The sequence below is a fragment of the Achroia grisella genome, unplaced genomic scaffold, assembly GCF_030625045.1.
Source record: "Achroia grisella isolate CSIRO2021 unplaced genomic scaffold, CSIRO_AGI_Agris_v1 utg558, whole genome shotgun sequence".
NCBI classification, from domain to species: domain Eukaryota; kingdom Metazoa; phylum Arthropoda; class Insecta; order Lepidoptera; family Pyralidae; genus Achroia; species Achroia grisella.
In genome coordinates this window covers 2838704-2864715 of record NW_026712938.1, presented here as the reverse complement: position 1 = coordinate 2864715, position 26012 = coordinate 2838704, and the positions used below count along the sequence as shown (strand labels likewise).

General features: G+C 31.4%; 1 protein-coding gene across 1 annotated transcript; it reads left to right on the top strand.

The window, feature by feature from the left end:
• The first annotated feature begins 982 nt into the window (after nucleotides 1-982).
• On the top strand, nucleotides 983-25275 carry LOC131848535 (GATOR complex protein Iml1). The gene is made up of 27 exons (XM_059198433.1): nucleotides 983-1089; nucleotides 1651-1788; nucleotides 2252-2421; nucleotides 2677-2943; nucleotides 3598-3740; nucleotides 4252-4439; nucleotides 4649-5126; nucleotides 5506-5648; nucleotides 5963-6163; nucleotides 6430-6573; nucleotides 6944-7099; nucleotides 9214-9228; nucleotides 10207-10424; nucleotides 11159-11370; nucleotides 11887-12061; nucleotides 12469-12666; nucleotides 14072-14161; nucleotides 15928-16013; nucleotides 18917-18988; nucleotides 19803-20001; nucleotides 20314-20419; nucleotides 21137-21364; nucleotides 22083-22243; nucleotides 22621-22789; nucleotides 23377-23611; nucleotides 24345-24453; nucleotides 25099-25275. Exons 1-27 carry the CDS (start codon nucleotides 1047-1049, stop codon nucleotides 25273-25275), a joined length of 4521 nt encoding a protein of 1506 aa, XP_059054416.1. The 5' UTR covers nucleotides 983-1046.
• The last annotated feature ends 737 nt before the right edge of the window (nucleotides 25276-26012 follow it).

Sequence of the window (26012 nt, the reverse complement as noted above, 5' to 3'; positions counted from 1 at the left end):
CTTTATCGTTGAAATAAGAAAACAATTAAAACTAAATGGAAACAACAGTGGGAAGAATCCATAAAAGTTAAAGATAAATGGTTCAGAGAAATACAGCAAGAATTTAAACCGCCATGGTTCGTTCAAGGAAAATATGCGGAAAGGAAATTCTATTCAATTTTATGTCGTCTCAGAATTGGACATGGAAGATATAAAAAGCATTGGCATAGGATGAAAATGGTTTCGTCTCCTATATGTGACTTTTGTTCTACCGAGAGAGACGAAGATCAATCATTAGAACACTTATTTTTTGACTGTCAACATTTCGCAATCCAGCGATTAATATTTATTGATAAATTGATCAATATATATGATAAAATGGAGATCCCGCGCTCCATCCAGAATCTATTGAAGAACCCAGAAACTTACAAACCCATTTTTGAGTACGTTATATCAAGTTTTCAAGATTTGTAACTTCTGAAGACAATTATTGGAAAAAAAAATTATATAAGAAAATATTACTGAAGACAATGGCTGTATGGGCTGAGTCCTTTTGCCTTTCCCTATAAAGGAAAACCCGAACCAAAAAAAAAAAGGTAGTGCTGTTGTAATCTAAAAAGAATTAAGATACAGCAGCTAAGCAATATTAGTGATATTTATAAAGTAATTATTTTAATAAGTTATTTGACATCAAAAATTCAAATGTTCATCCTAATTTCCGAAAATTGTTAGTTTATCACTGACAAAGAATATAATACTAGAGATCACTGACTTCCATACATATAATACTGTCAGTATTACACTGCTATACCATTTATTATTACTCTCTGTAATCTGTAGTTTAGTTTGACAACAGACAAATAAATCTATACCTTGTGTCAAAAATAAATAATTTGTTTATTGTGCAGAGGATATTGAAGTTGTCTCTCTTAATTATTAATTCAACTAATTATTTTTCAGTTTTTTATCTTTTATATTCTTACTGTCTGATATAAAGAAAACAATATGAATGCGTAACTAATTATCTGTAATGTATTATTTTTTCAAGGATTAACAATGGTACTAATATGAAGGCCTTTAAGCTTATCGTACATCAATCTAGTTTTAGTCGTAAGTACTATTTTTAAAGATATCCATTCTGTAGTTTCATTTCAGAGCAATATAGTTTTTTATATATTTTATTAAGCGTTAGATAATTACAAGAATTGCAGTAGTTCTGCAGTATGTGCAATTTTATCTTGACCAAGTTTATTTTCCAATTCTAAGAAGCAGAGATTCTCAAATAGACTATATTGAAATATTATATCACCAACTATTGCTATTTCAAGAATGTGCCATGAAATACTGTTATTTTTAGCTGCTGTTAGCTAAATTTCAACTATTATTGGTGTATAATCATACACTAAAAGAAGTTGAACTTTATACCACATAATGAGAATACCTGTGGAAGCAATAACTAATTGACTTCAATATAAATTCATAATTCATACTAAATGTATAAGGGAAAGAAGGGATTGTTAGTTCTTGATGGATTTACCATAATGGGCTTATGGACCTTACTGTACCCTCATCCTATCAGCATCATTAGGCAAGCAATCATTGTATGTCTGTATATCAAAGGAAATACTAAATGTATAATAAGTAATATAAGAATTACTTAATTGTTTTCAGCGGAGGATTTAATAATAAACCTTAAGGATTACCCCGGTCTAAAAGAAAAAGATATTGTGGAAATTTATCATCCTGAAAATGATTACCCAAGGCTGTTGTTACAAGTCACTAAGGTGGATGCACCGGGTCGAGTCAGAGGTTATACATATTTTTCTGTAAACACAAATTAGCACTGGGATTCTTTTTACTGTGAATGTGTAATGTGTGTAACTGTGTAATGAATTGTATTCAGTTATCATATAGACAGCACAGATTTAATATTAATATTTATAATGTTTAAATATTTCTCAACAATATAACATAGAGTATAATAACATTGTTAATTTATTTAAGATTATTTATTATTATAGTACTATTGAGGAATTGACTATGAATTAATTAAAATGAAGTAAAATATTTTTGTATGTAGATTGACAGCATAGGTGATTTATTTATTGACTACCCAGCAAATAGTTTAAATTCTAATTTTTCAACTTATAACAAAATGCCAACTCATGTAGATATGTAGATAAACAATAGGCAAGAAAAAACTAGAGTTATGATTACACTATGTATGTAATACATACAACTGAACATGACCATAAATATTATATTTTTACAGACACAATCAGTGTGGAGCATAGTATAGCAACAACTTTCCAGTTAAGAACATTTGCTGATGTGTATGTCAATATTGTCAATGTTGCCGATGTGGCTCTGGACTCTGTTGAACTCACATTCAAGGATCTGTACATGGGAAGGTCTGAAATGTGGAGGTTGAAGAATCACTTGGTAATATTATTAACATTACATTTTATGTAAGATGTACTTGTATAATTACCATATTACTCTGGTTTATCATTTCATTTATAATTGTTTAGGAAGATATCTTGTAGGTCCTGTACAAACAATATTTATTATTTGTGAACAGATGTGATGAGCTATTAAACTGTAATAAGCTGCTCTAAAATAAAAATCATGGGGTAAATAGGATACTAGTGAATATGAATAGTGCAAAAATCATCAATTTTATTAATTTCCTTACAGGTAAACACATGTGTCTATTTAAATAAAAAAATTGAATATTGTGGTGGGGCAATTAGATGCCAAGTGTATGAAATGTGGTCACAAGGAGACAGAGTGGCTTGTGGCGTCATTACTGAAGACACAAAAATAGTTTTCCGATCATCAACATCTATGGTCTACCTATTTATACAAATGTCTTCCGAGATGTGGGACTTTGATATTCATGGAGATTTATATTTCGAAAAGGCTGTGAATGGGTTTCTTGCTGATCTCTTTGCTAAGTGGAAGGTAAAAATTATTCATTAAGTCTAGCATGTAATTAATTATACATATTACATATTATCTATACATCGTAGACAATAATTGGGTATGGAATATAATTTAAACACACAAAGCGTTAGTGGCCTGAGTGTTTAAGCACACCTTAGATCAGATGGTTGTGAATTCAATTCATACAGTAATTTGCTTTTACAAGTATGATTGTTTGTTTTGATCCCTGCATATACCATCTATATACATAATATACATTGCAAATGTATTTACAAAGCAATGTATTTAAGTATTTCTATCAGTTGCTTAGTTACCCATAACACATGGACTGTTTAAATTGGGACTCCATGCATTTGTGTGTTTTATCCAGGGATAATTTTTATTGTTTACATTACAGTTATAGTTTTTGGTGGACTGCCAGATGGCTCCATATATTTGCATGAGTCATGTCTATGATGATTTGTGCTTATTATTTTTTTTAAACTGAAAATTTATTATGAAAAGTAGTAATAACTTCTTATTCTAAATGTTTTCAAGATTACAGTCTGTGATATATACTATATAGTGTGATTTATATAATTGTAACTGTAAAATTAATGGAACTGCGCCATATAGTCAGCTCTATGATCTTCAATACCCAGCTTGAAGTTATGTCTAGTTTTTATATTTTAGAAAAATGGAAGCAATCATGAAGTTACAATAGTTTTATTTTCAAGAACTTTCTATAAAGCTAAGACATTAGAAGAGTTCCCTCAACACATGAAGGAGTGTCTACAGCAAGATTATAGAGGACGATTTTATGAAGATTTTTATAGGTATGCAAAGTTATTAAAAATTTATACACAAATGTATACAATACTAAAAATCTTAATCCTAATCCTAATAATAATAATATTATAAATGCGAAAATAGGGATGTTTGTTAATTTTTTCACGCAAAAACGGATGAACGGATTTTGATGAAACTACCGTAATATAGATTATGCACCAGAATAATACATAGGCTATATTTTTTATAGAAATATAACATTAACATTTAACAAAACAATTATTTATAATCCTATCTATAAATAGGTAAATTCATATTGAAGGCAAAAATGCACCACTTATCTCTTAGATTAATTTGGTTTACTTAACCACTAAAAACTTAAGAAGTTGTCAAGTCTCTTTAGTGATTGTTAATATCATGTATAACTAAGATGTTTCTTACATGAAAACCTTTCTATTTATACACTTCCATTACATATTGAGGGGGGCATAGTGCGAAAAGTGAAGATACGTTACATTTGTAGTTTATTTTAAACACAAGCACATTTTAATCTTACAGAGTAGCTGTTCAAAACGAGAGATACGAAGACTGGTCCAATGTACTCTTGCAATTAAGAAGACTGTTTACGGATTATCAAAAGATTGTATTACAATACCATGAACGACCTAACATGGAAATACCTACTGCAATAAACTCTACTGCTGCACAAGGGAACTTTTTAGAAGTGCTTAATATGAGTTTAAATGGTAATTTTTTTTATATGTGAAAATACTAAATAGTTATGTAATGCTGTATAACAGTGATATAAGAGAGCAACATATAAGTTTCTGAAGTGATCATTCTTCATGTCATGACTACATTCCAAATGAGTGGTACTCCACTAGTGCCCTCGACCCTATTTTCGGTAGACTAATGACCCAATTTTAATAATTCATATGTGGTTTCTTTGTTACAGTGTTTGAAAAACATTACTTAGATAGATGTTTTGACCGAACTGGCCAATTGAGTGTAGTTATAACACCAGGAGTAGGTGTGTTCGAAGTTGATAGAGAACTAACTAATGTTACCAAACAAAGGATTATAGACAATGGAGTTGGGAGTGACTTAGTCTGCGTCGGAGAGCAACCATTGCATGCTGTGCCATTATTGAAGTTTCACAACAAAGACAATAATTTGAATTCTATCGATGATTACTCTATGCCTCACTGGATAAATTTATCATTTTATTCCACGAATAAAAAAGTAGCATATTCAAATTTTATACCTAGAATTAAACTGCCGCCTAGAAAGAGCCAGGAGCCACTCAAGAAAATGTATGAGGATGAAAAGAATGGAAAACTCCTTAAGGAGGACGAATATATGCACAACTCTATTTTCGATTATGATGCGTATGACGCTCAAGTTTTTCAGTTGCCACCTGCACATAGTACGTGGTTAGTATAATAAAAATCATGTTACATTTGTTTATTTCAGAAACATTCAGCTGTATTTTGATTGAATTGACTAATTCAGATTTTATATTCATATTTTTATTTAATTAACTCAATTTCTTTCAATGTTAATATTATTTTAATTATTTTAGGATTAAAAGTGAAATAAACATATTACAGAAAAAATATACTAATTGAATTTCTTGCCAATTCTTCTCTACTGAAGTAGTTAGGGATACTGGACTGTAGGAGTAGTGCTAATAAATATTTCGTGTATATTTTGCTGAAAGTGTCAAGAAAAGTCACAATTATTTAATCACATAGTAGTAACCATGTGAATTCATTTCATAGTAAATTTACTATGCATCGTATAATATTTCAGTGTGCAAAGGGTGGCGCGTACGAAGAAGACGTCTGTAGCAGGTTTAGAGGGCATGAGCAGAAGAAGTCCGCCTGCTACACATCATAGAAAAATGTCAGATCCAGACATACATCACAGTTTGGGTGATATACTAAGTATAGGAAGTGTGTATATTGTGTTAATACGGATTTTTTTATTTAAGTGGCGAATAGACAAGTTTAGGATGTCAAGTGGATCCTTATTTCTGTTTAGCTCTGACAATAGTTCATTCTCATCAAATTGTCACTGACATAAGAATATAGTGGCCTCTGATTATATTATCCATTCTATGATGCTAAAATTCGAATTAATATGTTTTTTGTAGTACATATATATTTATCTTTAATTTGAATGACAGCTTTTATAACAAGAAATATTATCAATAAGTTTCTAGAAAAACCTTATATTATTATTTTACATTGGTAAAAATATTTTTCAGATAAAGCAAATGTATTCGACTCTAACAGTGACGCAACGGATAGCCCTCTATCCAATAAGCGACTGTCGCCCCGCAGTTCGATCTCAAACCACAAGCCGGTTATTAGGACTGGCCGAGCTCTCATCAATCCATTCGACCCGTCACATGTTACCGTCAAGCTTACCAGTAATAGAAGGAGATGGACACATATATTCCCTAAAGGTATAATATTTTTAATTTAAAAATTAAACCAATATGTATATGTATATTCATTAGGTCTCAATAATAAAGATGCCAATCGCATAGGATTTATTTACATAATCTACACTTAAAGTGTGTTTATGACAAAGCCAAAGCTTATAGTACAAATAAATAAAATGCCAATTACTATTAATTGCATATTATTATATAATTTATTACAAAATGCTACTGCTAATTGTAATAAATGTGAACAAACTGGCTTATGAAATTGGTTATAATTTGAACAGGCCCCACCGGTGTGTTGATACAGCAGCACCACTACCAAGCGCGTCCGGCTGGCGAAGCTGCTTCCCGTACCGAACCACGGGACAACAACAAAGAAAACGGTTCTGCCGTTGTGAATAATAACCATTCTATATATCAAGTTGATGGTAAGTATTATCTACTATGTTGCCCATATGATAGTTGTCTGTCTACCACAACCTTCGATATATTTACCCAACTTCATTCGAGATGAATAATATATGTTTTAGTAAACTGTAACATCATTCTTGTTCTATCAGGAAAAGTCGGAACGGTCTTTAATTTTTAAATTTCTGTCAATTTTATCTATATGCATTTTAAGGCTACATGTCCCTGACCCCTCTCCACACACAGGTTTTTAGGTAGGTTAGTAGGTTAGGTACTATGTTTTTTTTTATTAAATAACTAATAATGTCCATGAAATTTTCTCCATAATATCTTACAACTTAGGCAACATTTTCTTTAAACAAAATTGTTTTAAAATTATATAAAATCTAGGGAACATCATGGGTCGCAGGCGGATGATTAGTACATCGGTTGCTATGACGGTTTTGGGGACAACATTAGGTGCACCGTCCACCACCAATAACGCGTCCTTGGCATTACTATGGGGCGCCACTGGTGAACAGGAATGGACGCCAGCCCTTACTACAGGTGTGTACTTTTTAGTTTATTTAAAGTGTGTGAGTGTTATATTTTTTGTTGAGGCTATTGCAAAATTTCAGTTTAAAGTATTTTGGTTTTCTCTGTCCATTTTATTAAGTTTTCATAAGAACGCGGTCACATTTCTAATCGTAAGTTAACAAACTTAATAGTAATGGATAAGATATGCTAATGTTTTACGGACTCCATTGTACGGTCGACAATCTGTCATGTTTAACGAAAGGATTGTATCTTTAATAAACTGCAAATTTTAAACGTATACTTTATAAAACAATATTGGAAAAATATATTAGTTGTTATATTATATGTACTTTCTGTGATATAAGTATAGACTATAAATATAATTTAATTCATATACATGAGACGTAATTTCTTTCTTACTAGTGTTAATAAAATTATTTATGAGGTTCTAATTCTCATTTAGATTGTACTACATACAATATCGTTTCATTGTATTTAAATACCTAGTTTATAATGTTCATATAAATCTTATGATGAGTGCTTGATTAATAAGATGAGTAAAAGAATATTATGGTTAACTGCTAAAACAAATTAACGTTCTAGTAACATGAAATTGAAAATAATAAAATGGATTAGGAATAATATTGTTTTTACGTAATGAAAATAAAGTCTAGATACTTGTTTTCTTTTCGATATTTTATATTTTTAACTATTTATTAGATAAAATTATAAACGGAGCATAAATACTTTATACAGAAATTATTTATCTTAGAACATTTACAATAGAAAGCGATATTAATATACAAATATTGTTCCATAAACTTCTATAACTTAACAAGTCAATTTGAAACTTAGTGAGTCTGTTAGTAACATTTTATTTATGACTGTTTGTCACTTTGTCCTATGATATTTTAAAAATATATTTTATTTTTTAATTTTGTTTGTGTGTGGTAACTGGCAATAATAGAGCTTATTGTTTGTATATTTATTATTTGCAATACAGTAAACTAGTACAAAAACAATTTACTTGAATAGTAATCACCATGTTCTATTGTAAATGGTATAAGGTTGATTATATCTGTGACGAAAAGAATGTAATTAATGATGAACTCTTCATACACAACACTTGTAATACTATAATGCCTTTTATCTAACTTCATAAACTTTTACAAGAGTGTACATTTATCTATCTTGATAAATTGGCTTGATAATTTCTTAGTATAGAAGCTGCCATCGTGGTCCTAATTATCTTTATTTCATCTGAGATTTTATTGTCAATAACTAGAGTTGTCCAATAACAATAAAATACTAATGTTTTGACACAGATATACATTATTTATTAAATTAAATACCTAAATCTATATCATTGCTGGTATTTAGTTTAGTAAAAAATTAATATATGAAATAATTTTATTTCAGGCAAAACTTAAATAAGAAACTGAAAAGTTTGTTTAATGTATCATTCATTTATTGTAAAACCATTTCAATATTTCATTCTAACTATCACAGTTATAAGGGTACCTTAAGGGACAAGGATCAATTTAGTTCACTGTTCGCAAGGGAAAACGCAGGGTTTATTTAGAGTTTATAATGTTACACTCTTAGAATTTTATTAAATGTAACAATCGATATAATATATGTAATATCTGTCAGTCTGTTTACATTATTTTATTCAGAATACTGAGTAAGTGAGCCCGGCTTCCACTTTCCTATAGTTTTTTAATTGTAATAATAGTCGCTTGAACCTAATTTATTTGTTAATATTGAATAAAGGTTTACAATTACTAATTGTTTTACATTAATTATGTTACTACTACTATATTGGAATTTAATTTGTGTTATCAGTAGTCCCTGATTGATTACTTACTAATAGTAATAAAAGTTGAAATTAAACATGTACGGGTATCTATCTCGTGAATTCATTAAATACTTTTATAGGAGTGTACGTATTTATTAATATTATAAAATAAATTTATTCACTTCAGTTTGAATTTGTTAATATTATGTTGGTAGAATGAACCACTATTGTATACAAATCCTGCGAATGCCCTTGTTTACAGTTTAATAAATACCCATCTCATTTTTAATGTTTCATGATGCCCATCGTCGCATTGAAAACGCGTTGGGATGATCACCACGCAAAGCGAACCGAGCCATAGGTTTGATATAATTATTGGATTTACGTCGAGTAGTTAATGCCTATGTCTTAAAGTGATTAATTGCCACGCTAAAGGGGATTTGTATTATTGTACTAAAACAAGCAAAAGTGCTTCCTAGTATTGTATTATTTAGCGCAAATCCAGTATCTATTATCGCAGTTTAAAACACGTTTATAAGTTAATAATGAATATGCATTAATTTGAGTAATTACAAAATAATAGCTCGGCTTTTCTACTTTTTGCATGGATCACCCTCTAATTCGCATGCGTAATTTCATACGCTTAAACTACGCTTGCACTAAAAGCATTTTGATATGACTATTTGAACATTTTTTTGTTTTTAAATTACAGTTTCACTATTTTATAAATTGTATTTTTAAAATCAATCTGCGACTGCAGCCTTTTGTCGCATGATTTCAAACTTTTGTCACACAATTATAAATCAGCTGATTTTTCATGCAATTGAATCGTGATCAAATCTTATTATTATAAATATAAAAATGTTTGTTATTTTTGATTAATGTATTTTTACTCTTTCGCGCAAAAACTACTACTACACTAAAACAAATAAAATGAATATTTAATGCCACTAAATAGATGTCGTTTATTTGATTTGATCGGAATTCGATGGCATGAGAAATCTGCATGATTAGTTAACACAAAGTTCTTTGTATTCCTATCTGCCATTGAAATGTAACTAAATTGCTATTTCTATTATTTAATAACTTTAAATATATATCAATACATATAATAATACTAATACAAATACCATGCCACTTCTATTAGTATATCATCAAGAGAAAAATATTAAAATGTAATTTAACATTAATCATTATATCGTAGACCCATGTAGGTATACGTAACATCACAGTATTATTTTTTAAATTGTATTTGTTCACATTACTTTTAAATGACATATTAATACAAATATAATGATTAATTATTCCTAAATTCTTATAATATCTAATCTTTATATAGGTGTGGACTGGAAATCACTAACAATTCCTGCGTGTTTGCCTATAACAACGGATTATTTCCCGGATAAGCGTTCGCTTCAGAACGATTATCTAGTTTCGGACTACAACTTGTTACCAGACGACGTGAATGCAGATTTCGCACAGAACCGTGCTATATATAAAGAACCACTAACAACTATGGAGGTGTTTAAGGAGTTGGTATCCCAAAGATTGGCGCAGGTTAGTATATATTTATTATATTCGAGTAATAACAGCACTTCTACTATCCGGCTGAAGATAATATAAGACACGAATATCTTCAGTCAGCGCTACTTTATTTTACTAGTATCGTTTAGAAAAAGTTATTTATGGGAATGGGTATAAAATTTTACAATAAGATACCGAAGGATATACTGGAAATACCTTTCAATAAATTCAAAACATCTATTAAATCATAGTTTTTCAGCAAAGCCTATAACACAACAAATGATTACTTGAATGACAGACGTGCATGGCAATAATAGTTTATGCCCAGGATTTCTACTTAATGTTAGACATATACACCTACATAAGTACACAATGTAAAAATAAACTGGCTATTAAAAAAAAAGCCTGTTGAGTTTCTTGCCAGTTCTTCTCAATTGAATCTGTATACTGAACTGGACGGTAGGAATAAAATATTAATACAAAAAAAAACATTCATACCCACGTAAAATGTCCTTCATGAATAAATGATTTGATTTACTAGCTTATAACTGCCACTTAGTTTGCACTAGTGTTCATGTCAATGTTGATATGAAATTTTTCCATGGTGTAGATCACCATGCTGTTCTACATGGTATTGTGTATATATAGTTTGGTTAGGTTTATAGTACTGAAAGTTTGAAGTCGGATACAAGTTCTAAAGCAATAATATGTATAAAGCGTCTAATTCTCGTATGAACGAAATTAAAGGTTATGACATTATATTCCAGGGGTTTCAATTAATAGTGGGTGTGAGTGAGAATGACGTAATCGAAGCTCACTGTCCTTCGACGCCGGCGCCGCCACCGTCGAAGGTGGCTCCGCAGTGCGGTAAGCCTGCCAATGCCGCGCCTACAAAACGATACCTGCTTTCTATCGGCAGGATATTCCACAAGCTAACATTATTTGGTTCTACCATTACCGTTACTAGATACAGACCGAGGTAAGAAATAACATATATTTAATATTTCTTTTTTATAAGATTTTTATAAAGTAAGGATATGAAATCCTTTCTTTATAAAAATAGCATAGAAATAACACACTGCTGAAAATCTAGTCTTACACTGCTTTATGATATGATTAACTTATGCCTATTCAGGACATATTTGTTATTTTTTTTTTTTGGACGATAGAACGTACCTGAAATTATAAGATGATTTTTTAAAAACATTTTTCGCTGTTACACATAATACTAGCTGATAACGATCACAAACAGTAGGTATAGATAATTCGGTGTTTCCTTTTTTATCTAGAGGTAATTTGCGTGTAATGTAGGAAATTAATATCATTATATAGTATAGAACAAAGTCGCGGTCGCTGTCTGTCCGTCCATATGTATGCTTAAATCTTTAAAACTACGAAACGGATTTTGAAGCGGTTATATATATAATATATGTACAACCGTGCGAAGCCGGGGCGAGTAGCTAGTATTTAATATAATGTGATTTAATAATTACAGACATCCGTATCCGCCTTTCAATATACACTACCGATATCGGTTCCACGCACCCAATCATGACACATACGAGGTTTCATGGGTGTCTTTCACTACTGAAAAACTAGAAACATACAACTGGAATTATATGGACCATTACATTTGCACCAGGGGCGATACAGACTTTGCACTAGTAGAGGTAAGAATTCTCCATATTATTATATTACTCATACATACTTACTTACAGCTATTTATTAAGTTCGGAAATACATATATATGTCCACAATTACGAAACCTTCGTTATCGTAGATAGACTGACTATATGATTCTTAAGCTGTATAGGTGCTGTAATATATATTGTATATTTTAAAACTTTTTTATGATACTAAATGTGAACCAATAACACAAAAAGAACAGGCAGCAAAAAATTGTGTTTAATTATAATTAGTAATTTGACAATTTGGCCATTCTATATATTGATAAAGTAATCTCACAAAGATGTTTTACATATAATTTGATGATGATGTGTTACATATAAAAAAAATGTAATATTTATATAATTTTTTAAGCATATAATTAAACTACTATAAAACTTCTTCCCATAAGGCCCTTAAATACTGGCGATTCCGAACGTTACTTTTGCCGCTGCCCTGTCCCGCCACCAAACAGATACTGGAAGATGAAACTACACATTGTGACATCTATCCGACTTCAACACGACAAGACCTCGATCAGCTGACCGATGGATTTTTAAAAATGACAGAATTATACTTCAATAAGGTCAAAAGACCTAATAAACAGAGGGTTAGTACACCACACACAAACATCTATAAAGGATAGAGTATTTTAAAAAATTTGGATTTCATTTATATTCTTCTTACTGTCTTTTATTTTATGGGAGTAGTTAGTAGTATTTTGAGATAATTAGTCAATCATCATATGCTAGTCTATTCATATTGAATGCGTTGTTTCAGAATTAATTCTTAGGTTATCAAATAAAAAGCAATGAATTTTACTTGAATAATAATGCGTTTTATATTTATGTAGTTATGGATAGACTATCTATAAACTATCAATATATAATGTTTACGAACTAAGCAATTAGTTTTAATGCTGTAATATCTAGCCACCATTTATTTATTTTTTCTTTCATAGAAACACTTAGAGTGTAGATTTTCCGTATTGATTTGTAAATGTATACTTGAATTTTCATTTCAATTCATTTATAATAATTGTATAATCTTACTGAATGTATCTTATTCGCATATCCCACTATATTAGTAAGTAATATAAATTATAAATATAAAAAATATGTCATTTAGCGATCACGTCACATCGAATCATTCGAAATTCACAATTTTTGATGCATTACATCAATTATCATTATTCTTAAAAATGAAATCCAAATTTTATGGTTATAACGGAGAAAATAACTTTATTTTTTTATTTTTCGATATACAGTTGCAAAGGCTCTATACTATATGAATATACATGTTACACTTACATGTTTCTGTACATATTTGTTGTATACATACTATTTTAATACATACATAATATTTTGTAATTAGCATGATATATATAGAATGCACTTAGTATGTTTCACTGCATGTTTTCTGTAAAGCACAACATTAATAAAATTGACTTTCCAATCTAATAACTGTATATGTAATATACAGATTGTCTAAAATGCTTGCAACATTTGAACATAATGATTCACTAAATGGACGCTCAAACATGAAATTCAATATCCTTTGATGTTAAAAGCATGATTAAAAATAATACGTGAATCCCATGGTAGTGGAGAATAAATTACAAAAAAAAACACTTAGCACATGTATGTTTGTGAAATGCGCATGTTTTTCGTACAATTTTCATGGACTTAAGTTAAAAAATATATTTTTATGTTGCATTATACATATTTGTAATTTCCTGTTTGGGTCCAAATGCATGGTATTAACTCGATAATAATTATATCAAAGGTAGAAAGCCCCGTTATAGGCCCCATCGCCACTAGGCGAGACTCGTTGCTGTGGCGAAGATAGATATAAATTCGGCCATTAAATGCCTCAAGACACGGACTCTCAATATAATTATTGAGCAGCCGATCTAATAGAGGCGACAAAACCGGAAGCGAACGGATGCGCCCGAGTGCGATCAGGCGCGATCGTATGCGACCGAACGCGACCGGCTGTACGCTCGCGTGCTGCAGATGGCGGGCGCGGTCGGCGCGGGCGGCGCCAACGACTCGGCGCTAACGCGGCGGCGACATTCTACCTCCATCCTCACTAGGAGCGCCCAGGTACTACCCGTCTGCTGGATAATAACTGCACGCCTCTACTATCCGCAACTGTCCATGATTGTCTATACCGTTTGTCGATTTCGTATCAGAATTGAAAATTATTTTTTAGTGACGTTGCCGTAGTATGCGCGCGTGTAACGTGACCTTGATACAGTATTTGGTTCTAAGTGCACACAGCACTGGTATTATCTATATCATATGTAATATAATAAATAATAATAATAGCAGTGTTTCCCAACGTGGAGTCCATGCCCACAGGGCTGAAATTAGATTTTTAAGGGTGACCCCCTTAATGGACGAATTCGAAAATGGACTCGACACTTTCGGTACGGGCCATTTCAATGTCATACTAGATTTCGATGTCAAATTTAATGGGAAAACAATTTCTTATATATATATATATAATACTAGATTTCAAAATATTTATATACTCGTATTTATGATAACAAATATCAACGCGTCATCAGCGATCAATCTAAATGCAAAGAGACACGACACTTGCTGAATATAAAATACTGTAATTATATATTATTAATGACCATATTGTATCAAGGTTTACGTAGTTATTATTTAGTGTCATGAGTCCGCGACCACACCCCGCCTCCACCTTCGCTCCGTATCAATAGAGCACCAAGCCGATAGGACTATTTCCAATAGAACAATTTGTTTATTTATGTTATAGTCTCGTATCGTAATAAAATGTAACTGTGCTATAATATATTCTTATAGGTTTCACACACAGATTTCCCTGTAAGTATTTTATAAGTCAACCATTGTTTGTATATATATTCAATAGCTGATTATCTAATTGTTTTCATTATTAAATAAAAAACGAATATTATCGTAATACAAATTGTATTGTTTAACGCGAACAGAGGGGTTAGTACTACATTTAACTAAAATTGGAGTGCAGTTTAGCAATTTAATCTTCAAACCTCAATATACATGAGGACTAATGCCAATAATAAGTAACAGTTAATAGAAATTGTCACAATACTAATACACTATTTACTATAATCTTCAGCCGTAATTTTATATATAACAGTGCATATGCTGGGTTTTTGTGAGGTGGTTGCGTCTTCTCTGTTAATAGTAGCACAGTTTCATTTGCAATTATTTATTACATGTCCAATTTATTTGATAAAAATCTTTTTTCGGTTTATTTGCAACAATATATATTAATTGGCATATTATTTATTTCATGAAATTATTATTATCACTAATAATTGTTTACTTCAGTACATTATTACATAATTCAACAAATCGTCTACGATATTCAGGTAAACTCGGGTTGTTAATCTTGTGAATGAAATCATTCACACTGTACATGTGAAATGCGTATTTATCTGCACTGCTTATTATAAAATTATGCAAATATAATGCACGGAATGCACCTATGATACTGTGAGTTATATTGTTTGCTGGCTTCTTTTGTTTATATATATATTATAGTTTTAATTCCTAAAGGTCAGATCAATTGCTTAAACAAGTACAAGATATAACTATGTAATATTCAATATGTTATTGACTTATTTAAGTTGTCTGAATCTATTACCCGGTCACATTGTGAGGAGCCACATTTGAATCTTTGGTGATTGACATTGAGTCATCAATCAAATTAAATTGAAGGCAGTTTCAGTAAACCGTCCTGTGTACACTTAACATACATAGTATTATAGTTAAATTTATGATCAAATGCATCCAATGTGGCCGGAGCACAGACGACTGTTTCGTTATATTCTAACATAACATGTGTGTGGTATCAGGGAGGGGGCGTGTCGAACTCTCCATTCAGGGAGCGTGTGGGCAGCACGCGATTGCCGGACCGGCCGCGGCTCCGGATCGAAGCTGTGTCAGTACCACGTCATTCACAACTATCTACATAATACTATCTTATATATATATTTCTCCTTCATACAAATTGCAGTCATAAGTAGTCTGCCAAAGATCCATATTCACTTGAATAGGTTTTAACTGTTAAGTCGATACAATCCCAATTCATTGCAAAGTAAGTAATTATATTCTACAGTTGTCGTGTACTGACATTCACTATTTTCTAATATGAATAAATAATATAAACACAATTTTACAAGTACATAGAGAGCATATTGCGAAACGCTTATGCTTGATATGACTTGTAAAATTTTGTAATAGTCTATGTATTATAACTTTATATTCTGAACAATTACAATTATTTCTCTTGAATTTTCTAAATTTACCTTTAATTTAAATGTAACGGTTTCTTATTATGTCTATTCAGATACTTGTAGTTAACTTTGAAATTACAAAATATTATAATACTATAAATTCATAACTAAACTTTTCGATCACTAAATTATTTTTGGACTATAGTATCGTAAAGTATATTATGATACTGTATCTGTATCATACATTATATAGATAATATAGTATACCCCATATATGTTCAGTAATAATATTATTAATTGTAGTATTAGTTTATTATGTTTATTATACACATACAAAAATCCTTACACAATTGGTATTCTTTCCAAATTAGTACTTAATTTTATTCACGCATGGATTGGTTTACGTTTTGATCATGCTTAAGCTACAAGTGGTGTCGGTTATTGTTGTATGCTTTTAGAATGTTTTAATTATATTCATTATATTCATCCTTCATTATTAATTTGTATATATGTATAAAAGTGTATGCGTACTCATGTATTTTACAGATAGTAATAAAAACTTAGTATAATAAATGTATGTAATTTAATTAGTATATAGCTATTAAAATATAAAAATCAATATGTAACAGAATATGGAAACGTAATCCAAAAAGTTTTTTCCGAATAAATATCTGATATAACTTAGTTTTGAAAATAAAAAACATGGCCATCTATGACACCAAAGTCGGAAAATAAGCTGCATTACAAAGCTTTATAACGCAAAATTCATATACATAAAGAAGCCAGGCTCCTCTTATTACACAAGCTCAAGTTTTGAAAGGCTCAAGCTTTAAATAGTACTACATATCGCACGACTGAGAAACAGAGAGAAAAAGATCTCACTCACAACTACATTAGTGATAACAAAACAAACAGACGACGTGCAATTTATATTGTCTTGTATTACTATTGCTAATATTATTTTCTTAAGGTACTAGTAAGATACCTGTTGTTATGAATATTCTGTACGAAGTATAATTTATTCTGCGATAAAACAATTTTATTTATAAAAGGTATATAAGGAATTGTGTAAATTCTGTAACATATTGCTTATCAGATAAATATGTATGTATTAGAGATTGTAGTTGCATTATTTTTGTTCACTTAAAATTCCATTATACATCTTATTTAAGGCTAGTAACAGACATTCTGTTAGTTCTCAAATTGCTCGAATGCGACTAACGTTCGAAGCATTGGCGCATTTGGCTATGCTACCCATAGCCGATGAGGGGGGCAGAACGTAGCGACCAAATGTAGCAATCGGACTCCATCAGAAAGTTACAAGGAATCGGGTAACCTGACGACTACTAAGTACTAAACGCATGTCTATTACCAGCCTAAATATTAGTTTACTAGTAGTGCCCATAAAGAATTCCTATTTTTTTAACTAAAATTTTCTATTTTTTACAGAGCCTTCTAATATTAACGCTATTTCAATGCCATTCTTGTCTTTTGAAATGCCATTTGCTTGTTGTTCTTATCCTTTTTTGAATGTTTCATTACAGCAAATATCACCTACTAAGTCACTAAACACTATCCAATGCAACAAGTAAGTCGCTTTCATCATCCATATTATTATTTATGCCATCTGAAATTATATTAATCATTACTTAAATTTCAAAAGATAGTACGGTTTTGATAAGTCGTGAGTTAACCAATGACTATAACTATAATATATCCCTAAACCGATTTTTCTGGTAATTGTGCAGTAATAAATTCATTTATGAATTTAAAGGCCTACGTCTATTGCATTGTCATAATTATCAATAAAATACACATTTATGTTAGAAATATCGGATTATAGAATATATGCTAAGCATGACATTTAGTGCTGAAGGTCTTGGGACTTTGACGTATTTTAACTTGTAAACAACGAAAGATTTTTGTTAATAGTGGACAAGACAGAGAAATATTCAGTTTCCAAAAATTGCCTCTACAGTAGGTACTAAACAAGCTAAATATAAAAAATAAATAATAAGAATAAAAAGAAATTTCATATTATAACTTAAGGCTGTATAGCATGTTTACTTTAAATAACTGTGTTACTTTGTAAAACACAAAAAGTGGCATGGTCGAAATAACGATGGAATAATTCCATGGAATAAGGTAGATAAACGGCTACTGAAGCTGACCGATAGTTTTTATTTATTTTAATTTGCCAATACCTTTAAATTTGAGGCATTTAGTAAGATTGCATTGATATTTTTATTTAATAATTAATAGTGTAGTGAATTTTCTATAGTAACGATATAACCGGATTTTTCCAGAGAGCTATTATAGTTTACTTTAACTCATTCCACCTGTAAACAGTAAAATCATGTTAATTCATTATAGATGCAAAAAATATTGTCGAATACTCAAAACTTCAGCTACGAGTAGTTGCAACATCTTAGTTCCTAGTTTAATAATAACTATAAAACTTACATTAGTTATTGCCAATACAATTATATATAAGTACTAAAACGCTTAACAGCTTTGGCTATTGCTTTGTTTGCTAAATTGAAGCATTGGAACATACATTAAATTAAAAACATAGCACGAAATTTAATGATTCTCTATTAAATTTCAGGGCCGCTGCAAAAACCGTGCTGGAAAGAACACACTCACAATCTGGTGAATGCGACGACACGTATGATGACGGGTATTTTTTTTTTATCTATTTTAACGCTGCGTTATTACGCCATTATTATGGGTGCTTTTGTTATCGACATAGGCATATCGCAGGAAACCGTGGTTTCTATGTCCTATTTTGGCAATTGGTTACAATCGCTACACACTATTCAGCGGTCAGTTTAATATTAATAGTGTGAAATCAATATTTTGTTATTCCTTTTATGCAGAATGGAACGAATATTTTCGTTCACAGAATAAGGACTCGAACAAAATTATAGACATTTAAGTTTACGTACTGTACTTATTTTAAATATAAAAAAACTGATGTTACAATCTATTTGTGAGAGGTATTAAAGAATATTTTCGTACACGTCTTTTGAAATATAGATGCAGTCAATATATATCTCAGTAATATTAGATTAGCTGACGCGCAATTTCTTTTGTGTTACATTTTCTCCGATTGTATCACATTTTTATTGGTTATTTTCTACTGGTCGTAGAATGATTTATATATGCTACTCACAAATAACGTGGCTTTCTATTGGAAAAAAATATTTTCGGGTCGGTTTAGTAGATCCCTAGATTTTCCTTAATTTTCATTTGGAAATACACCGAATTATATCTCTGTTTGATATTGAAATTAGGTACATCAAAGTCAGTAAGCAATTTATTACCTACTTAATTAAATAAATCAATTTTCACTTGATTGTTTTATTATTGTTTCATTGAGTACTATTTATATAAACGCTATTATTTAGAAATCATTTCAATTCATTTTTCCGCGATATTTGGTCTTTTTTTATTCTATTCTGATCCAGAATTAATAGTTTCGTATCTTACAGCGTAATAGAACCAAAATTAAAAGCGAATGCTAGCCTATCTGATATCATCGACCGCATGCGCCACCCTACTCTTGGTGTGGGCTTTCTACAGCAGACCGTCAGCTTGCCGTCCCATACCTTTGTATCCATATACGCGATACATTGGCTACAAGCTAACATGGAAGGTGTGAATTCTGAAAAAGCAACTGCTATTATGGAGGTAGGTATAAATAATTATAGGTATAAGTATATTCCGTATATCTTTATTTTGCGTATAGACAGATATTTGATGGTCTCAACTGATAAAAAGAAAGCTAATAATTATATCATTTGCCCAGATGGAAATGACACTTGAAAACTTTCAGATTACAAAGTTTCATATAGGAAATATATATAAATTAGAAAAGCGTCATCTTATTATTTCGTTCTATTTAGTATAGGATGAAATATGTATACCAAAAATATCAATCCTTTTTTTGTTATCCTAATGGTAATACATATACAAAAAGCTTTTGATTATTGTTTATTACAGAAAATGCTTCAGGAGAAAATGATATGCCATGCGTCCGGGGATACAATGAAACGTTTTGTTGTCGGATACTATATGTATCATATTCTTCCACAGAAAAAAGAAAAAGGTGAGGTCAATTCACAACATCTCAAAGTTAAGATGTTTACTACAGTAATATATCTTAACTTTTTACATAGATTATTATGATAGCCTCAGTGGTCTAGTAGTTTAGCGCACCGTTTTACTATCCGATGGTCGTGGGTTCAATTCCTCGCACGGTACAAACATTTGTATTCATGAATATGATTGTTTGTATCGGTCTGGGTGTTTTCTATAACACAAACTCTGCTTAGCTTTTAGCCTTATGAGAATAATGTTAAGTATTTGACGGATTTTAATAATAATAATGGCTTTACTACATGTAGGCATAATTATTACTGTTTGTTGTTAGTCTGCGTTATCTGCCAATTAGTAATAGCATGAGTCTTATTACGTAGATAGAGTTAATTAGAAATCATTTATAACAATATTATTATGTTTAATATAATAAATATTTTTATTTTTATAAATCCTAAATTTTAATTCATAACGCTGACAATTTTCCACTCGCTACGCGGTTTTTATGCTGATATCGTATCCCTAATTCTTGTTAACTTGTTTTTACTTAGAACGGCATTTATTTAAAAGAGCAACACGGAAGTTTCTTTCTGTTTCTTGTGATGAGTTCCAAATCCAAATCAAAAAAATCTGTCCGTTCCAAATGAGTAGTAGAATAAAAAAATGTGACTATTCAAGTGTTTATATTATTTGAATAAAGAATCATTTCTATTTCTATTACATGAAGAAGTATCAGACTACGTGAAACCCCTCGGTGATTTACAAAGCTTTGAGAACGAATGGATGGAAGTGCAAGTCCTGGGGCCGCGCTCCCCACTCCTGCCGGTAGACACCACCAGCGGCGCCATTGACATATCGGGCTTATGTCCGCTCACCAACGACGTCGGCGTGCCTGCTTTCCTATGTGACAACATCGACCCAAATTATATGCAATTGGAAAGCGACGTCGATTGTAGTATGTATATCCTTATTTAACTATTACTATGTACCTACCTATTCATACATAAAATTAGTCTAAAGTGCAAATACCAAAACAAGGGAATAACATACGCTATGTTTAGGTTATTCTCCACCTTTATCTTAAGCCCAATTTACACTCAGCCCGAATGGGCAGGAAAGCACGGAACGGAGCAGCGCGAGAGTGTAAACACGATACTTCTACTATACTCGATTGTCGGGTTTTCGTGCGCGAGTCAAAGGAGTGGCAGCGTGTGTTTACATTCAGCCCTCTCGATCAGTCGCCCGGCAATATTTCCGGCCCAGCCTAGCTGTAGCAACTTCGAGTGGCATCGACCGGTTCCGGACGAATGGAAGACGATTCGGTTGTAAATCCTGCAGCGACTGAATCAAACGTAGCAATAGAGATAGATACTCTCATTGAACATGATCTTGGTTTTGTCAAATTCATCCGATAATATGTCTAATCATAAATCATCATATTAGTGTAAACGTCTAAGTAATCTTTTTATATCAAGAGTTTTAAGAATACACCTAATTTACTATTTAAAAAATAGAGTTTCATTATGTAGTCGTTATTTTTATAGAAACACATAAACGTCCCACGGCATGCATCTCTGTACATAAGAGATCATAATACAGCGAACAATACCGAACTCTTTTTATATTCTAAGTGCTTCTCATCTTATTTATATTAATAAAATGTTTGTCCACAGTACCATTGTACAAAAATACTCATCTGGACATAGACGTGAACAACAAGAGTGATCGCATTGAGTGGGGCCACGCGCGTTACCAGGCCACGTTCCGGCCCGACCAGGCTTACGAGATGTGCATACAGTGGACGATTGCCAGCGGAAATATTGTAGCTGAATTAGTCAGTAGCTTAATCAATATATTTATTTACTTACAACACATACATGTACAGGTGGCATGCCACCAATTATATAAAATTAATTTAGAAGTAGTCATACTTTCAATTTAAATTTATTATAAATTAGTTTTCTTTTAAGTAAAAAGTACATACTGAATGCCCACCTGATAGAACGTCGTAAAAGCCTACAGACATGAACATTACAAAACATTGCATTATTATGCCAGTGCTGAATGATGTGTATTGCGTTCTTCTCATTAAATTCGAGCAGCCTGTCTTATCTTAGCGGATTGCAATCTCAAATATACTTCAAAGGGTATGTATATTTTTATAAGAAAGAATATTTATTTCCTGATGTTAATGACGTTTATTTATGACAGATATTTGGATGGGCCAGAAAAGCTCAAAATTGCCGACTTCAGATGGTACCAATCCCTGCGGACCCACTGGCATTGCCGTTTACATTGAAATCAGATCCATTGCGCGGACCTATCTACGTCCCCCTCAACGAAGAACCGCTGCTTCGCAACAGGAGTGGTTTATTTGAAGGTAAATGACTAAGTAATGTTTTTACATATACTAATATATACTTGTGTGTTATAATATAACCGGTGAAGACGCAAAGAGGCTTCGACGCTTCTCAGAGGAGCTTGGTTTGCTACTTTAGTAGTCTCGGCTCGACACACACAACTACGAGAGGAGAGGTTAATGCAGATAATAAAATTGATTACATTGTATTACATACTTGTGTACTGTATTATGTCATGGAGCCTACATCTAGCAGTAAACCCCTACTTGTACTGTTTTTAATATTCTTTATTTTATGTCATTTGTCTTTAAAAATAAGCCATCACAGAACTCCTGGTGCTTCTTGTATGCTTGTGTCGGTTTATTATATGTATATAATCCATTAACATATTAATAGAATTGTGCTTCCGCCTACACTAGCGGTATACGCGGTCGGGATACCAGTGGAAGATGTTAGAGTGCACATGAAGTTAGATCATTATAAATATAATTACTTATAATTTTTACAAACTACCTGATGCGACCGATATCTTCTAAATCTACTTTTATGATTATCTTTAAAATCTAGATATTACTCCAGGTTTGTGCTCATCGACCTAAATTTTTAGGTTTCCCAGAAGACACATGGCTCGAACGACTGTTTCTGTTCCAAGAAGCAATCGTTGGTCGTTTCGGTTTTATTAAATGCACCGTAGAGAGTACGTCGCACGAGGCCGGAGTGGGTGACCACTTGTACGTACATGTCACTGGCAACATGTTCATACTGATACCCACCACTGTCAAATCAGAACAAAGATCGTTGCCCGTGAAGCCGGTAACAAAACAAGTGAATAGTGATAACAGGTGAGTGGATAACGCAAATCGATATTATTTGTAGCTTTTCGGAATAATATGATAAAATTCGAGGACATTCTACACATTTTCTATAAGTAGGTACGCCTAAACGTTATGAAAAAGACTGCAATACAATAATTATTAGTATATTTAACTCAAAATCATATTGGGGATATTTTATTAATATTATTTTTTTGTGCATATTGTTATTAACTTATGCATATTTACTAAAGATTAAAATAATAGTAATTATAAGTATATATAATTATTTATAAAAACGTTGTAAACGGGGAAAATAGGACTACAAATTGTCACATTTTCCCCGTTTACAAAATTTTTCATATATACGCAGCGACTACCGATACCTGTCTGTGATACCCACAATTAATGTGGATTTCTATTGGTAAAAGAATTTTCAAAATCGGTTCAGAAGATATAGAAAGTACCTACTTTACTAGTACAATCTCTCAAACTTAACCTGTTTATAATATTAGTATAGATTGTAATTGTAAGGGTACTAAATCAAGAAAGAGGCCAATGGAACTCAAAAGTCGCAACTTTATCCGTCCATTGGCGTCGATAATACCATTATATTTCAGAAAGCTAAAAGCTGTTGATTAGATACTTGAAATAATCTTAGAAACTTAAAAAAGTCTATAATCAAGTAGTGTCTCATATGAAAAAGAGATTTTGATACATTGCAAAATTATTGTCATATATAATATTTTTATATCTTTTATAGATACCCAGTGCATATGGATGCAGTTCCAAGTCCACACGAAGGTTACATTACCCGACATGTTGTGCCACAAAGCGGCAAAAATAAAGATGACTATGATATCAGTCGACGAGTAAGTAATGTGTCTATAGTCTTATATACTCAACTCTTCGTGGTGTCCACGCAATAGGAAACGAATAAACATAATTATAATTTATTGATATATATGAATAAAAATAGTAATGCATATTAAATAATTATAAGGACCTCGAACCGAAAATGTAACCATTACCGATAGAAGAAGGATCGTGCGTGGCAGGAGTGTCGGTGAAAAAAATAATATAAATATGAGAAGCTATTTTATATTCATATTTAGAAATGTATTTACGCAGTACCATTTTGATAAAATTAATATAAAGTGCGTTTAATCTTATCAGTCAATTGAATGTGAACGAATTGAGTGCTCAATATGAGTAGTGACGTTATTTCGAATTATTACAGAAAATGGTTCCTATCCTAACTCGGGCTATTCTTCGGGCTATTTTATTTCGCCACCGTAGCCGCTAGATGTCGCTAGATCTGAAGCAGTTCGGATTACTAGTGGGTGCTTAGTAACAAAGCAAAAAAATAGATGGAAATTAATGGCTTATGTGCCAATGATATACCTATAACGTGACGTTATTTCGGATTCAGGGAAAATTAAGATAACGTAAGATGTCATTAGCTCTTTCATTTATGAATCGTAGCAGAGACATACTAACTCAAATTTATGTTTCAGATGGGCTTCCTTTGGTCGTGGAACCACATGATATCTAAGAAGTGGAAGTCGTCTCAGTTTCCCGCTACAGGTGATGAGTCTTTCCAAACAAGAATGTTGCGAGATTTCAAACACTTCTGCGCAAATCAAGAACAAAGACTGAGTCAATTTTGGGATCAGTGCTGGGAACTTAATTAAAAATATATTCATCTAATATTTTTGGCATTATTTTTAAGTTTCTTCCAAATATAAGGGTCTGACATGGGGTGTTATGTACTACATTAAAAAATACTTTTTTGAAATGTATGAAAGAAACAAAGACTCTGTCGAGGTAGGGTTGTTATCTATTTTTTAAATGTGTGAAATCATATGGCCTACATTAAAAGATAATTTTTGAAATGTATGAAAAAATTGTATAATATGAAATTTTTTATTTATTTAAATGTAAGGAAAATACATACACGCCTAATTTTTGACTGATTGAAGTCCTGTTAAATTATTATTGTTAATAAATTAATTTTATAACAGTTTTAATTTTTTTTATGACTTTGTTATGTATATGTTCTTTCATATTATGATATGAAATGTCTATCCAATCTGGTCTGAGTACTGCCCATAGTTCCTATGGCTATAGGCTGTACTAACATTATACCAGGAAACAAAAAAAGAATGAAGAAAAAAAAGCATCATAATTTTCAAAGTTTATTGCTCAATTAAGCCTTAAGTAGAAAAGAGAAGTTTTAAAAAATATTTCACTCTTTCAAATATCCATGAGAGTTTATTATAAATAATTCTGCCTCTAGTTGATTATTATTGGGACAAGTGTGAATCAAGGCACAATTTTAACAGATCGAATACAGATTGGTGGCTTGTATCTACATATATCTATAAAAATTGAATCTGGTCCATAAATTTCCTCATGGATAACTTGAATC